The sequence below is a fragment of the Monopterus albus genome, unplaced genomic scaffold (genome assembly GCF_001952655.1).
Source record: "Monopterus albus unplaced genomic scaffold, M_albus_1.0 scaffold28.1, whole genome shotgun sequence".
NCBI lineage: Eukaryota > Metazoa > Chordata > Actinopteri > Synbranchiformes > Synbranchidae > Monopterus > Monopterus albus.
The window spans coordinates 3941817-3958333 of NW_018127908.1; the positions used below are offsets into that span (position 1 = coordinate 3941817).

At 38.4% G+C, this 16517-nt stretch overlaps 1 protein-coding gene across 4 annotated transcripts; it reads right to left on the reverse strand.

Moving 5' to 3' along the window:
* Positions 1–1714: 1714 nt before the first annotated feature.
* rb1cc1 (RB1-inducible coiled-coil 1) lies at positions 1715–16315 on the reverse strand. 4 transcript variants are annotated; one of them, XM_020595917.1, is made up of 23 exons: positions 15887–16315; positions 14803–14935; positions 14584–14710; positions 14319–14489; positions 13907–14109; positions 13255–13669; positions 12991–13161; positions 12719–12903; positions 12354–12540; positions 11828–11909; positions 11675–11739; positions 11471–11574; positions 10711–10837; positions 8312–10236; positions 7909–8095; positions 6343–6451; positions 5580–5877; positions 4097–4148; positions 3951–3998; positions 3445–3503; positions 3140–3267; positions 2811–2881; positions 1715–2616 (listed from the first exon to the last, which is right to left on the reverse strand). In XM_020595917.1, the coding sequence occupies exons 2-23, from the start codon at positions 14871–14873 to the stop codon at positions 2539–2541; spliced, it is 4863 nt and encodes a 1620-aa protein (XP_020451573.1). In that variant the 5' UTR covers positions 14874–14935; positions 15887–16315; the 3' UTR covers positions 1715–2538. The 4 variants fall into 4 exon arrangements, with proteins under 4 accessions (XP_020451573.1, XP_020451575.1, XP_020451574.1 ...); XM_020595919.1 differs by lacking the exon at positions 15887–16315 and adding an exon at positions 15521–15538; XM_020595918.1 differs by lacking the exon at positions 15887–16315 and adding an exon at positions 15288–15348.
* Between the last annotated feature and the right edge of the window lie 202 nt (positions 16316–16517).

Here is a 16517-nt window from a genome sequence, read left to right on the forward strand (position 1 = left end):
CAAATACAGGAGATATCACTTACAAAGGGCAAGATCTGAGACTGCAGGACATTCTTTGTGAGCCGTCTCTGACATCATTTTGATATGTCATATTTACTCATCTAAACCTTAATTTAGTGCCTCCAGTGTATGCTGACATGGAAGGAAAAGCTATTAAAAATGTGTCTTTGAACTTCAGCTGGTGATATTTGAAAGCTGCATTAATATACCTGTCTTTATACAATTATTGGAGAATATTTGTGATGAATTTAGGCATTTGTGTATTTTAAAAAAATGTCTTGAACTTTCTGAATGATACTGATAAGAAACGAATGCTCATCCTGTACATGAAGATATGCTGTTAATAAGATGTTGTGCTAAGTTTTAGGTGGTTCATTTCTTCTTTATTTGTTATTCTGTTAAGGCGCTTCAACTCAGTCACACCATAAAATGATCAAAATCATCTTTCAAAACTCATCTTTAACAAGAGGCTTTAAAAAAAAAATCACGTTGGTCATTTGTTTCCATGTGTCATTACGTACAGTATACGTATGCATGGAATGTACTTGCTGTACTGTAGGTAAAATGTATGTTGTACACAGTATATGACCTGGTTTATAGTTTGCTGGCTTACTATTTTTTCCATTCAGGAATTTTGTTTTGATAAGTGCCACATGAAAAAATTCTCAATTTGTAGCATGTAGTATTTTTAATATCATTATGGCCACTATTCCTGTTGAATCAAATAATAAATTCCGGTTGAACGAAATATTATAACATAAGTTGCTATGCTTACTGCTTAACAAAAGTAAATTTGATGATACAGTCCAGAAGATAAGTTGTTTTGTGTTTGTTTGACAGCAAGTCAAAGGCATTTTTAATGGTGGAACTAGAAAGAGACTACACGTTGCTATTTTCAGTCCCATTCAGCCTGATGAGAGTGACTCCCAGCAGCACTGAGCTCAGTGGGGGGTTGTAAACATTTACACTAAGAGCCTGTCCAGTGCACATGGTTGATGTTTGCCAGCCACCTCGGTATCGAATGTTGTGTTGCATATTTTGTCATTCAGGCCTGTCCCGAAATTGTAGGAATCACACCATCAATTTATGAAGGAGCCATCCAAATGTGACAACAGGCTTATGCTAAATGGAGAAAATAGAGCTAAACATTGTTAAAACACCCCTAGACCCACATGGTAGAGAGTGCTCGGCGGAGAGCTGCTATGCTCCCCGCTGTGAACTGGGAAAGTGATGTTGGTGGGCTTCCTTCTCCATGAGGCCGCATCGTTCTTGGGCCCCGATTTGAAGCCTTTTTGAAGTCTGTTTCCTGCAGCAGCGTGCCAACATTAATGTTTCCACAGAAGCAAAAATGATAAATCAAATGAATGCACTACAGTGTCCTATTCCACAATGACTCCTGAATCCCCTAGCAAATTTTAAAAGCATCATTAAAAAGCAATTGACTATATACGCCATAAAAGTGACTGATGTGCAATGTTTGTATTTTGTTTAAAAATAACCTGTAATAAGATGGCTTTTCACTAGTTAATAGACATTTTAATTTCCAGCAGATGAAGACTTAATGCCATCACATTTCACCCTATCCAGTTTTTTGTCCATGAAACTGGAAAACTTTTCACCCCATAACAAAAAGAGCGAGGGCAATAGCACTATGTACATTAACCTGCATCAAATACCCCAATTAATTACTGGCCGCCACAAAAACAGCAGAATATGTTTGGGATCAATCCTTTATTGTTTCAAAACCTTATCTTTTACAATACAGTCATTTATTGTTACATATGTGATTTGATGGGTAATGTACAACGTCCTCTGATAATGAAACACAGTCACAAGTATTCCTTTCTACATATCAATATTCTATGATAGTGAGAAGTTTGTGCTGATATATTTACTTAGTTCTGACAGCTCAGTTACTTCCCTTTTCAAATCAACAAAAGCATCGTTTTTGAAAGTGCATTTCAAGGATTTGCAAAGATGACTGTTTTCATCAGTCAGCCATAATGTACATTTCAGTATGGACAGACGGCCATACTGCTTTGTGAGTAACAAACAGCATTAATTACATTTCCAACTACAACATTTATTTTGATAATTAAATCAAAGAAAATATATCATTATGCATGCCAAGAACATTCCCCCATAAACATTTATAATAAATGTATATTTTCATTTAATTATGTTGATAATGACACGGTATTTTCCACAAAAGGACAAAGTATGGTGATGAGAACTAATATTTAACATCCAAATTTTGTTCAATTTTGCACACAGGTCAAGTGGCATTAATGCCACAGTGTATAGGGAAGTGCCCTAATAGGGTTAATAGCATTTGGTCCACAATAACTAATCTGGGTTAAAAATAATAATAATAAAATGTGGTAGCAGTTGGGATTTTGATCTGAAACTCAAGATAGCATGGTGATCTTAATTCTTTCCATTTTTAGGTCTCTGAAATTACAAGTTATGAATTATGATGTGAAGTTTCTGTCCAAAAATTAAGCAATATAAATATACATTTTGCTCATTACTTGGCTATTATACTTTTCGGTTCCATGGAACAGCTTTCACTCTGTAGAACTTGGTTCCTAAAGGAACCTTGAACCTGTTCTGGGCCTGGTGAAAGGAAAGAGACAAGGAGAAGAGAGAGTTCATACTGTGTGTACATGAATATAATAGCATTACTGACATGGAAACACAATAACCAAATAAGATCAGGACCACATTTCATCTATGTCAGTTTACTGACTCCTAAATATTCATTAAAAACAAATTAAAAAGGATTTCTGACCTTGATATAAATTCACTACCTTTTTTGCCTGGCAATATTCCTTTTCCATCACCTTCCCAAGTACCCACGGCCGTCTTGAAGTCCCTGATGCTTAACAACAAAACAAACTGACTTGTAAACAAATAAATGCTTGCGGTTGTATGACATATACCACACTGTAGTAAAAATAAAGTATAAACCCCTATTTTTTAGAGTACACATGTACATAATGTGAACACACCTTATAAATCCATTCATGTCTGACATATGAAATTAATAACTAACAAACTACTAAACATTTTATTAGCAAATCACAAATTAAATTTCAGCACTACAGATCTTGTTACAAAAGGATTGAGCAAAGCTAACCTGGTTTGAGGTCCAGTGCTGTGAGAGACTCTGAGTGGAGGAAGTAGAGGGTGGGACCGACTGTGAACAGCACGTAGTTGTCATGCCTCTCATCCAGGATGATTAGAACCAAATCGCCTACCTGGAAGCTGGACAAAAAGACAACGAAATGAAGACAAGAGTTCTGCAAACCGCAAAACAAACAAACAAACAAAAAAAAAACACATTAATGGTAACTAAATAATAATATGTACAACTATACTGCAAGTGATAATGGTCGGTTAAAGATCCCATCAGCAAGCACGTGTTATATTTTATTCACTTACTCTCTGATGGCGATTTTGTCTGAATGCCGTGATGACACAGACGACATGCTTTGAGACATCTACAAAGGAAAGGATTATGGCAACATTATACATGTTACAGAAAAGAGTTAACAATACTGGCTACAAGTGACCTCTAAGAGGACTTTTTTAAACATTTGTCTGACTGGAGACTTGTAAAAAAAATAAATAAATAATCTTAGTAATTTGTACTCCTGCCTGGACTCTATTATTCTACAATCTAATCTCACTTGTGTCCTTTGTGACCCAGGTGATTAAAAGAAGTTTTCATACCACACAAGTTTATTTTTTTTTAACACATACATTATATGTTTGTTACAAACATGCAATTTTCACTAAGATTCATCTCTATTCATTCTAATGACACTAATCCTAAAAATGTGTTTTTCTTCACTGAGCTCTTTGGCCTCCTGGGTTATGATTTTACTCTTTGATGCTACTGCCACCTAGTGGAACAGGTGTTACATAGCGCATAGTGATAGACTAACCAGTCTTTGACTGAGACGCTTGTTCTCTTCTTCCCTCATGTGTAAAGTCTGCAACATATATTAGATTGATTATACAGACAGAGACACAAAGACATAGATTTATGTGCTATGAAATGTAGTGTGATATATACAGTGTATCCATTTACCCTCTCGAGTATGAGAATCCGCTGTTTTTCTTCGGACATCAGGATGTTATCACTGTCAGAGAGAAAACATCAGATTATTGAGAATCAATCTTTGAATAAACTTCAACAAAACTGTAGGTTTTATGTGGAAAACTAAAAACTGATTAAATATAGACACACCTACACTTTTGGTATTGTAAATACTTAGTAATAGTTACTTTAATAGTAATAAATGAAGAACTTGCACTGTCTGATCCTAGTCTGCCTTACTTACACTATTAAATGTCCTCTCTGTCCATCCAGTCTTGGCTTCTGCACACAATGTGATGTTGTTCTGAAATTCTTCTTGAATAACGCAAAGCGTTGTTGCTTAACCTATCAGCCAAGTTCATATCACCAGAGGATAAAAGGCTCTATTAAAGCTTTCAGGTCTGAATGAACTCTGCTATGGATATTTTGTACTTAGTCAACATATGCGTGGACCAAAAATGGGTGTTGCACATTACAACTTAAATAAAATATGTTTAATAATGTCCTTTAGAAAACCAAAGGACAACTTATTTTTGAAAACAACAGCACGACGGAGATATAATAAATTGTTAAAAAAAAAAAAAGTTCAAAAAAGTTATGTAATCTAAGTAGGTAATGGCTGAAAGATTAAATGTATTAATGTCTGTTTGATTTTTGCTGCTAAATAAGCAAGTAATAGTGCTGTGGTGCAGAAAATATATTCATTTCCTCCCCACTGTCACCAAGTGCTTGCTCAAGGTGGATTTGTTGGGTTTTCCCTGTGTAATAATATTGATAACAGTAAGGTCTAGACCTTACTTTGTAAAGTGTCCTGAGATGACTTTTGTTGTGATTTGGCACTATACAAATAAAATTTGATTTGATTTGATTTGATTCTTAACCTCTTACATCTTCTTTTCAAATTAGTTTTCGCTGTTGGCAGGTCAGTGCAACATGAGATCATCACAGGAGAGAATTAACCACTCACCATTTTAAGATAACTACACTACACTGAAGATATAGACTGAATGTTGTACATCAGCGGCCTTCACCTCTGACTGCACAAGACGTACTGTAAACTGGAGTAACCTTGTCTCTTAAAAATAATAACTAAGATCCGGTGCAAATGAAAATGTAATAATTTCTAAAATTGAACAGTCGCTATTGGTAAAGCTCAGACATAACTCACACAATAAAAAAAAACAAAAGAAAACCTGATTGTCTTCTTACTGCACCGTCAAAACACCCCGACCCCGTTTCACCATTACGTATTACTAACCACTAACAATTTGTCAATCTTACTTCACAAACAAGGTGATGAGTAGGGGCAAATACACCGACTGCATGTTGAGCACAGGCCTTAATGAGGTTAAGACCATGCATGTAAATGTGTTGCCTTAGCCTGATTTCTGCACATTTCTTTAATGCTTGTAGAGTAAATGAGGTGAGATCACAATTACTACAACACAATGTTTATTCTAGAAACGATGCTTACTGGACTGTCACCATACTGGCTTCCACTGCTGATTCGACATGTTCATCATCTCGAACAGCTGCTACAGAGCCCAGCCTGTCAGTTTCAGCCACAGACTCCGAGTAACAGGCCCCAGCAACATGTAAAGCTCTGGCTCCTGCTGCTGCCCCGGGTTCTGTGCCCTCCTGAGCTGATGGGTTAGGAGTGAAGAAAGTAGAGGAGACCAGCGCAGTGCTGCGCAGGCGGTTAAGCTCTTCTTCCAAATGTTTCTTCTCCTGCATTACACTAGCCCGGTCCTCAGAGAGTGTCTCTATGAGAGCTGCAATGAATGGAGATGAATAAGACACACCAACAGGCACAAAATGCTCATCTATAACATTAAACTTAAAATGTCAGGTAGTCTTAAAATATGAAAAAGGCAGGGACCATTTATCAGATATAAGAAAGTCACTTTCGGCTTTTCCCTTTTAGGGGTCGCCACAGCGAATCGTCACACTGACGACTCGCATGTTGACATATGGAACGTGTTTTACGCCGAATGCCCTTCCTGACGTGACCCTGATTCGAACCCAGGCCGCAGCAACGAGAGCGCTGCGCCTTAACCACTAGCCTACCAGGGACAGCTAATTACCATTTATTAGGTATAATACAAGCACAATTACATTATAATCTTGTGTTAAACAAACACCTTTTATTTAAGAAAAACTGTTTTTAATTAAGTAGCAATATCTTAGACATAAATGATTACCCTCCTCTCAAGGTACTCAGTATGTATAGCACTCACCTTTGTCCTTCTCCTGCTGTTGGGTAACTGTTCGCAACTGCTCTGTGAGCTCATTGATGATCTGCTCCTTCTTTAGCTTCTCCCGTGTTAGAACAGTGTTGAAATTGGTCTAGCAAAACAACAAAATAATCATTTGGAATATATATCAAAGCACAAAAGATATGAGAGATGCCTTTTAATTGCTACGTTCTAAGGGTTTGCATCAGCTTGCAGCCACAGAAGTTAGGTGTTTGGCTGATTTTTATATTTCCAAGATTCTGTATTGTTCCATATAAAATCTTTCCAAAATGTATTATACCTGACAAAAAATTTTTTACTAAAATGCAGTTATACAGGCTGAACTGCTTTTTCAAAAATGGGTAACTATGGCTTAAATTTGTAATATTTTGAGCAAAACATTAAGCACTGTGCATTAGTAGAAGCTGTGAAGGGGGTGCGATATGTCTCACTACTGTTTTACAAAACAGGCAGTCGATTAATGGAGAAAATAATCAATAGTTGTACTTGGATACAAAATAGTTCAAAAGCGCTCCACCTTAAAACTACAACAGTCAGCGCATGCAGAGAAAATACATAGTAGTACAACAGTACAGGACATACAGTATAGTAGAACTTTTTCGCATTGAGTATCCTACTTACACTTTTAATACTTTAAGCACATTTTCATGAAAATACTTAATTTTACTTAACATTTTCAATGCAAGACTTGCACTGTATGCTATTTTGACAGAGTGATAGTACTTTTACTTAAATAAAGGACAAGAACACTAACGCGCAAACTAACACGCTTTAGTTATATTACATCCATCCATCCATTATACCGCTTATCCTGAAGAGGGTCGTGGGGGGACTGGAGCCAATCCCAGCTGACAATGGGCGAGAGGCAGGGTTCACACACAACCACAAACACCTACACTTACTCCTACGGGCAATTTAGAGTCACCAATCAACCTAAACTGCATATCAGTGTACTGTGGGAGGAAGCTGGAGTACCCGGAGAGAACCCACGCAGGCACAGGGAGAACATGCAAACTTGGCACAGAAAGGCCCCAGGTTGGCCAGGGCTCGAAGCCACAACCTTCTTATCAACTTTTTTTTTTTTTTTTTTGCATGTTTATAATTCTGTTTATTCTTTAGGGTCAATTTAGTGCTGGCACAGTCACTTACGATAAAAAGACTCTTTAGTTTTCATTCTTTTAACCCTTAAGGGTTGTTGTAGCTGATTATAATAGTAATTGTGTAATAACCATATACTGTGAAACTGTGATATTTTCTGAGATGGTTATCATACCATGAAAATCTCATACCAGTGCAACCCTAGACACACTATTAGTATCCTTGTTGTCTTCTAAATGTTGCAGAGTTAAGTGACTCTCATAGCCTATGAGAGTGAACAAAGCCAGTGGCTTTACATGATGCGAGCAGTGGGAAATTCAGTCCTGCTTAGTTTTAACCAAGTACCAATATATGTATCAAGGATATGGCATCGATTGTGAACTGTCTTATAAGGAAAGCACATAAAACAAGCACAGGACTCTTCCTGCCTATTAGAGCCCAAATACAAACCTGTTGCTCTGCAATTAATGAGGTCTTGAGATTCTGTATCTCCTCATTCTTCTTCTTCTCCAGGATCTCCAACTGGGACTCCAGCGAGGCCCTCTCCTGCTGCAGCCGCTCTTGTAGTGCTGAGTCTAGTGACAGAGGTGCTCCAGCATTGGCATGGCCCTCAGCATGCAGCGACAACCCTTCTTCACTGCAAGGCACACAGTAAACATGAATTATAACAGAACAATTTAATAATCCAGCACATAATGCAAGCACATATAAAGACAAGCAATAGCAAAAAATGATTTTATAATCAACAGTAAGACAGATTTTCTTTCAGTGTGCAATTTTGAATCTAAGATTAAATTTAGGCAAACCACTAGATTTTTATGTGGTGTGTGTGTCATTGTGATCAAACATTTACCTCTTTGAGGACTGTCTCTCACGAAGCTCATTCTCAAGTTGTCTAATTTTGTCTAAGAGTCTCTTCTCCATTTCCCCCTTCTGCTGCTCTAACTCTTTAAAGGCATCAGATGATACAACCTTAATGGCCTCTTCTTTCTTGACTGCTTGCCTGGCCTGCTCTAGTTTCTCAAGGAGCAGGTCTTTTTCTGCCTGCAAATTGCTGACAACAGTCCTCAGCTCTTGTTCCAGAACTTCAAAATTACTCAATTGCTTTTCTTTTTCTTCACTTAGAGCAGCCACTTGCTGGTCTAATTCCAGTTTAAATTTCTGTTCCTTCTCAGCATGCTTCCGCTCAGCATCCTGGAAGCGCTGCTCCAAGGAGGAAAGCTCATTGCGCAACAAAGCAGTCTCCTCCTCGTGTCTGTCCACAAGCTCTGAGATGCAGTGGTCTTTCTCAATCCTCATAAGAGCCCTCAGTTCTGCGAGGTCAACTTCATACTCCTCATTTTTTACCTGAAGCTGTTTTTTGACATTTTCCAGCTCTTCACTGAGGAGTTTGGTTTGAGCCTCTACCTGGGACTTCACAGCCTCAGCCTGTTGCATCTTGGCCTCCTCAAATAAGAGCCTCACCTCTTCTGTTTCTGACTCTTTGAGGGCTAGCTCCATCTCTAGTTTGAAACGGAGCTCTTCAAGTTCAGTAATACGAGCCTCCAAGTTCTTGATTTGGTTGTCCTTGTCTCTAAGAGCACTGACATGTTGACCAGCAGCCTCACTTAACTTTGCACTATTTTCAGCAGCTAGATGTTTCAGAGCCTCTTGGTTATCCTTGGTAAGGGTCTCCAGTTCTGCCTTATGTTCCTGCTTCACTCTGTCCTCCAATTCCTTTAAGTGAGTTTTCTCAACAACTTCCAGCTCTTGTCGGATCTTCTGCTGGCCACGTTCAATCTCAAAGTGCAGATTCTCAAGCTGGCTGGTCAGTGAGTCTCTTGAAGCTGAGAGTGCCTTGATGTTTTCAGATTGCTCACTGACCATCTGCTCCAGGTTTTTGATCTTTCCTGTCTGGCTACTATCTGTTTCAACCCATCGTTCTCTCTCATTCTCAAGCTGAGTAAGTTCTTTCTCTTTACGCTCCATAAGACCCTCCAGGTCTAGCATTGCACGCTGTACGTCTCTGACAATATTCTGGTTTACTTGGTTTTCCTCTGTTAGTGTCTGAACTTGCTTCTCAAGCTCTTGCCGAAGGGAGAGAAGCTCACTTTGATGCTGCTCTTTCAGCTCCAGTTCATGGGTTTGGCAGATGTTGTCCACAATGCTGCACACCTCTGTGGTCATATTGCTTAGGACAAAGGCAAAGTCATGTTGCTCTTTTAATACTAGACATCGCAAGTGATACAGGTCATCTTTTACACTTGTTAAGTTGGAACTGGACTCCTCTGCAGCAAATCGGTACTTGTCAATAACTTGTTTGAGGACAATGATCTTTGAGTTTTCCCTCTCTAGTATTGTTGTATCCTGCATACGCCTATTGTCAATAGCATTGATGACTGAAGAGTACAACGACTCCACCATCATTTCAGGACTAGTAAGGTCACTGACAGGGTTAGGCGAGGTCAAGTTCTCTTCAATCACAAACTCATTAACAGCAGACATAAAATCAGATTCAGGACTCTCTGCTAGAGAATCCAGGTCAAGGGAGCCCTGCTGCAGGACTGGATCCATGTTTGGATGGCCAATGGTTTCAAAGTCAAATGTCTGTGCATCAATGCTGTCTGGAGACAAGTCCTCTAGAGGAGCTGGGACAGGAACAAGTAGGGGCTGGCAGCTGGGTCCCTGAAGACTAAGCAAGGAAGGGGTTTTGGAGGACACAGAAGTAGTGGTCCCGGGTCTGCTTTCAGACTGTGGGCTCAGCGCAGTTGATCTCTGAGTGCTCTGACTATACAATGCCTACAAAAACAGACCACATGAAGAGAGAGTGAGAGAGCAAACAAATAGACGTTTCAAATAATATGTCTGCATTTAAGCTTCAAGTTTTATTTAATAAAATAAAATAATTAAAAAAAGCTAATTCATGCAACATGAAAAATCATTTTGTATTTGTAAAACAAGCTATCACCAACTGGGAACAGTTCATTTTAAATAGTGACATGGTGTTAAGGTCTGAAGCCAAAATTATTACTAAATTTAAAAGTAACACAAGTATCAATTCCACCATCTATAAAGGTCACTGCATTCATTTCAACATTTAAGCAGAAATATTTTAGTACAACTAATAGATTATAATCCACTTGGCATTTCACTGATATCCATGAACTATGTAACTGCAATAAAACCAGCAATGGCTTCAATACATTTCTGTGCATTATAAATGTTTGAGAGAAACTTGGGAATACGCATAAAGGTTGTTAATGAAGCCATTACCTTTTGTTCACTTAGTAGGTCAGTAATAGTTTGAGACATCTCATCCACACTCTGTGCTGCTTGGACCAGCTGGTGAAGTGTCTCTACATGGCGGTTTAAGGGCTCGAAGTCACACATGGTGGGAACCCTGCATAAAAAAAAGTAAAGCCGACTATCAGGAATAAACTTCAGAATAGAATACTCAAAACTGTGTAGTGATTTTGTTTTGGTACAAACAAACTGGGAGAGAAGTCTGCAAGTTAGTGCTAGTAAGAGAAAATAGCTTGGTGGCTTGGTGTACAGACACTCAGAAGTCAGCAAAGTAATGAAGAGTCACCTTTGTCATAAAGTAAGACAATAAAGTTGACTTGATAACTGCCCTGTATAAAACCCTTACACCCCACCAAACCTGTATCATGGAGTACACAAAAAAGGTCTTCAAACCTTTTATAGTGAGGTTATTAAGACAATTTTTCTCCATGTACTTCTAACTACCCATGAAAATACAAAAAGAAACTGTAGCCTGTTAATCGCTGTTTTGCAAAAACAGAACTTTAGTTGCTCTGTCTCTGTCTCTCTGCTTGAGAGGCTTTTGGTTATACAGTTAAAAGTCTAACAAGTTGTTTTCTGTTCCATCAACTGTTGAAGCATATTTGAGAACATTATACAGAAATAAAAAAGTGCTGAAGTATTACTTCACATCAGTTTAACATAAATGGAAATAATAATGATGATGATAATAATAATACCACCATTTCCACAACTGAGGACAGTAACTTACATAAGGAAAGGCTGCACTTCTACAGGACAACACGATTTCAAGTACTGCAGGTCCTCAAGTGAAATGTCTGGAAGTTCATCATCAAATCTTCTGGGCTTTCGAGTCTATAAATGACAATGGATGGTGCAAAAGAAGAAAGACCTTAAACACAGTGGAAACACAATACCACCAACTTAATCAAAATGGTCATGAATTCTGGCTCACGCAAAATGATGTTGGAGGCCATGAATCAAGTCCTCTAAACAAACGATTTCTGAGGAAAGACTTCCCTAAAAAGAAATCAGAAAAGAAATCAAGACTCATTGTGTGACAACATAAATGGAAGAGCATCAGCTCCTTTTTTCAAATGACACTTACTAAAGAGTTTTCCAAAGGATTCCCTTTTGAACTTCTCTGCCTCATACAGCCGCTTCCCATCCTTCACAAGTGCATAAGCCCACTGAAAAGAATAACAGCAAAGCTTTTATTTCAACAAAGTAATAACTGTGCTTCTCTCAGTGTCCACTTTCAGGACTTAGTGGCATTCCAATTCCTTAGCATGGTCTTGAATCGAACTGAGCTGCTATAAATCGATTTTTATTACAGGTTTAAATATCAGTGTTGTTTACTGTATATTCAGAACTGTATAATCCACATCTCATTATCACTCTCACAATTAAAAATAAAGAAGCTGAGCTTTCAGGAGGAAACTATTCAAGACACTGTTTGAGAAAAACAGAAAAGAAAAAGCAAAAAATGCAACAAGAGTGGCTTCCTGCTGCATCAAATGCTGTCGAAAAACAAAATAACTCAAGTGCTCCCCAAGTGCTGCAGATACACTGAGGTAAAGGTGCTTGCCACTATATCTGAACGCACAATTAGCATAACTGCAGTTTGCACTGACCTCTCTGTAGTGTCGCATAAACATTTTTCTTCTAACTACTTCCACCACTGCCAAGCAGTACATCTGGGGCACGGTACTGAGGGCCTCCACCACCCTCACTCTTTCTATTAGCTCTGTCAGAAGTCTTAGTAGAGCCTGAAGCTTCTCCCCATCCTGGTCTGCATGAAGCATCACGTAGCAGCACCATCTAATACAAAGTCATTTCCACTGTTAGTGTTACAAACATCATTCCCTCAGTTTTAACATTTTGAAAATCATTAAGTCCAAATTCAACAGACTGAGCAAACATTACTATGCACAGAAAGTAGTAAGCTATTAAAACAGAGGAAGCAATAAATGTTGGGGGATACAATTTTCAGATTTACTTGAGTCGGACTTGAAGGTTGTTTGCGAGTTCTTGTTTGGCAGTGGTGCACTTCTTTTTGATGTCTAGCAGCTTCCTGTGGTTGTTCAGCATGATCATCAGCTGGTTGGTGTGACTCAGACACAAGTCAGGCAGAACAGATGTGTCCTTCAGGTTTTCAGCTCGCTTCTGGTTGGCCAAAAATCCCTGCCAAAGACAACGTGTAAGCACATTTTATGAAAAACAGAAGATGGAGAAATTAATTTAATAGCATTTACCTCTTCCTTTACATACCTGAGCAAGTTCTTTCTGTTCATTTACCAACTTCTTACAGCTTGCAATCATTTGGTCTAGAGCATACAACCTATCCTCAAGCCCCTTGATGGCCTTCATGTTTTGATTATCTAGCTTGGCAATTGTGTCACGACAATCAGCCAGGAAGGGTTGAATGATGCGTGGGTCAAGCTGAAAGAAAAAAAAAAACCAAAACATTTCAGTAATAACTGCTACACATCCCCCAACTATTGTGACATGTTTATTCATACATTGTTGACTCACCCTATTGATGGAGTCAAAGCATTTCCTCACAACTGACTCCACATCATTGGGTCGGTCTTGTACATTGATCCAGTCTAATAGTGTGACATTGAAGGAGGACGGGTTGGCAAGCTCTGGAGTGTCATCATCTAACAGCGCAGCTCTCAGCCCACCACTGTCAGTCATTTCATTTGTTTCCTGGTCACCAGTTGGCTCACAAGTGGCTGTCCCCGAAGCAGAGGAGGACCCTGATAACTTGCAGGGCTTCTGTGCATCTGTAGTGCAGAGCACAGAGTCAGTAGATTTTTCTTCTTCTGTCTCATCTGAATCTTTTTCTGGGGTTGAGCTGGACTTCTCTATACTTTCTCTGTAACTGTGCCTTGTCAGACATTCCAGCAGTGGTATCCTGGCCATTACAGAAACCGCTGTCCCTAACCTGCAATCACAATAAAATATGTATAAGACATCAAGGTCACTTCTTTTTAGCAGTATTAATTGCTTATGTTTTCTGCTATTTTGGTGACTTAGCTACAGTTAGATTGTGTTTAATTACAATACTCTGTGAGCACAGGCAAAATTCAGATAAGCATACAGTACCTTGTATTTTACATTTAAAACCACAGGATATGATTATCAAAGTGAAAAATATCATGCTCTCTGTGGCAACACTTACTTTGTAAGTTTTATCTTAATTTCTTCCAAATCATGTTGATAATTTGTGTATGCAGTGTCAAATTTCATGAGCAACTTCTGATAAGATAGAGTGCAGTCATCCAAATTAGCCATAATAGCAGCCCAGCCTTGGTGTTGTAGGTGTTCATCGTGAACCAAACGTTCACAGAAAGCACAAAGTTTCTTGGCAACTTCATACATTTCCTGGAAAGGCAAAACAATGAGAATGTCAGGACAGGTTAGGAGCGGTCCATAGTTAATGGATCAGTTAACATGATTTTATATCATACTTAAATAATATTTTAACATCACAAAGATTGTGAGCAATGTCAGACAGCCATTCCAAAGCAGTTTTTTTGTTCAGAGATGTTTCATTGAAAATCTGTTATATAAAAGAATAATTAGATACCTACCAGAGCAAGCTGTGTTCGTGAGGCAACAGTATGAAAGACAGCTGGCATCAGTAGAGACTCCTCAACCTTAACCTGAATCTCACTCTCAATTGAGAAGGTGGTTTTGGGAATCGTTGGATCCCGATCACACAAGATCATCTCTTTGTTGAACAGAAATATGGGGTTGGTTTCCTAACAATGAACAGTAAGACATCAGTAATCAGAACATCAAATAAACAACCTGTATAGTTTATTAAAAAAAAAAAAAAAAACTGAATCAACTTACAGTGCCAGCACTGTAGCTACAGACTCGTCTCTCTGTAGCCATACATTCCCCTCCATTGACAACAAGGACTTGATGTTGAATTGCAATCTTATATTTGGCTTGAATGGCATGTTTAAGCTCCAGCACACTGAGACAAAGAAGGAACTTAATCAGGTTACAATAGCCAAAATGTACTGTCCATCATTTCTGACCAATATTGGTAAAATACCAGTTTCTTACGTTTGGACAGCAAGATCTGTGTCAAATGTCAATGTGCTGCCATTGTTGACCTGGAACACATACAACTTCATCTTGAATCTCCCAGAGTTCTTCGCACGTCCCTGTCTTGCTCATTTAGTCATTCAAGGACACGCTATGAAGAAACAAACATGAGATATCATTAAATGAGTTCTGGTGAGAGGTGATGTGCCATCAAAGCACCTGTTCATAAAACTACTTAAGCTGTTTTCTTACTACTACACAGGCTATAATTATGTGCATCATAGTTAGATCAACTTCTTGTCTACCTAATAATTAGCTTAGCAGCTGAGTCACCATTACTGTCAGGTTTTTATGTATTTTATAAGAATAAGTGTATAAGAAATCATCTAATATACTGGACTAAGGTAAGTTAAAGTGTAAAATTGCCAGAATAAGCAGACAGTTCACGATTGTTGACTTTGATCATGAGAACAACGAGTTAGAGGGCTTCACCGCTGAAATACCAAGTTAAAGATGTTCCAAAATTTTGTTAGCGCAAAAGTAGACTCTCAACTCTGGCCAGCTTGACAATATAAAACACAAATCAACAAAGTTGTAATCATAGACTGTGAATATTGGTTAACGATCGCTAATTGCCGCTAGTAGCGGTTGACAGCAACTGCGGGCTTCCTATTATGCAGTGTTACCATAGTACAATTGTTTATGTTTATTGTTTTTAGACCAGAAAACAAATAACCGTTAATATTATCATCGAGGCCTCCATTTAGCAGCCATGCTATGGTACCAAAAAAGAAGCCATCCGCAGCTGCTACCAATCGAACTAGTCAATAAAGTCATGTTATAGCACTAAAGAGGGAGCCACCAGCAGCTGCTAGCAAGCGAGCTAGTTAATAATAACCCGCTGACTACGCTAACTGATTATTAGCTAATACGGCTGTCAGGCTAGCGCAGGATACCTATTTCTAACGTCCATTGTTTTGACAAATATAATAAGATTAGCCAAACTAGCTAACATCACCCGATGTAACTTATATTGGTATAAAGATGTGATTCCACGCTGAATCAATAATAATAACAATAAAAACAAATTCGTTGGCCTTACCTCACTTTGCTCGCATCCCACTATTCTTGGTCTCCACCTCGCCTAGGCGAGTTAGCTAGCAAACAAGCTAGCAACTAAGCTAGCTAGCTAACCTGTTCTAGTTTGGCACACATAGAGCTAGCTTAGCAGCCACTTTGCTAACGTTAGCTGGACTAAATTGGAACAGAATAACCGATAACCATGGTTAGTTGGACAGATTAAACATGCTGCTGTAAAATAAGTGTCTAGTTTGAAAAACCCCAGCCGAGATGGTATAGCACACGGGCCAAACCACCAGTTGTTTATCTCAGATAGCTAACTACGCTAACACCCTCTCAGTAGCTCTGTTTTGTTGTTGTCGTCTGCCTGACGTGCTTTCCGTGAACGATCCGTTCAATGACAGTCAGCATAAGTTTTTTTGCAAGTTAGGTTAACTCAATACTTTTGTATTTTGAAAGATAAACTGTATCTTTTGTGCAGAATTTAGATACTTATGCTTAACGTTAGTTACATTTTTCATAATTTCAGTAGATTACATCAAATACAAAGTGTATTATTAGTATTAGTGGCATTATAACTACAATATTTTTATTTTATTTTATTTTATTTTATCTATCATGGCTTTCACTTTCCGCTTCATTCATTGCTTTCA

Coding starts and splice junctions, on each gene's coding strand:
- rb1cc1 (XM_020595917.1), bottom strand. CDS start 14,873: ATGAAGTTGTATGTGTTCCAGGTCAACAATGGCAGCACATTGACATTT. Junction 11,740..11,827: donor ATCCTTTGGAAAACTCTTTA/GTAAGTGTCATT, acceptor ATTTCTTTTTAG/GGAAGTCTTTCCTCAGAAAT. Junction 3,504..3,950: donor AGCGTCTCAGTCAAAGACTG/GTTAGTCTATCA, acceptor TTTCCTTTGTAG/ATGTCTCAAAGCATGTCGTC.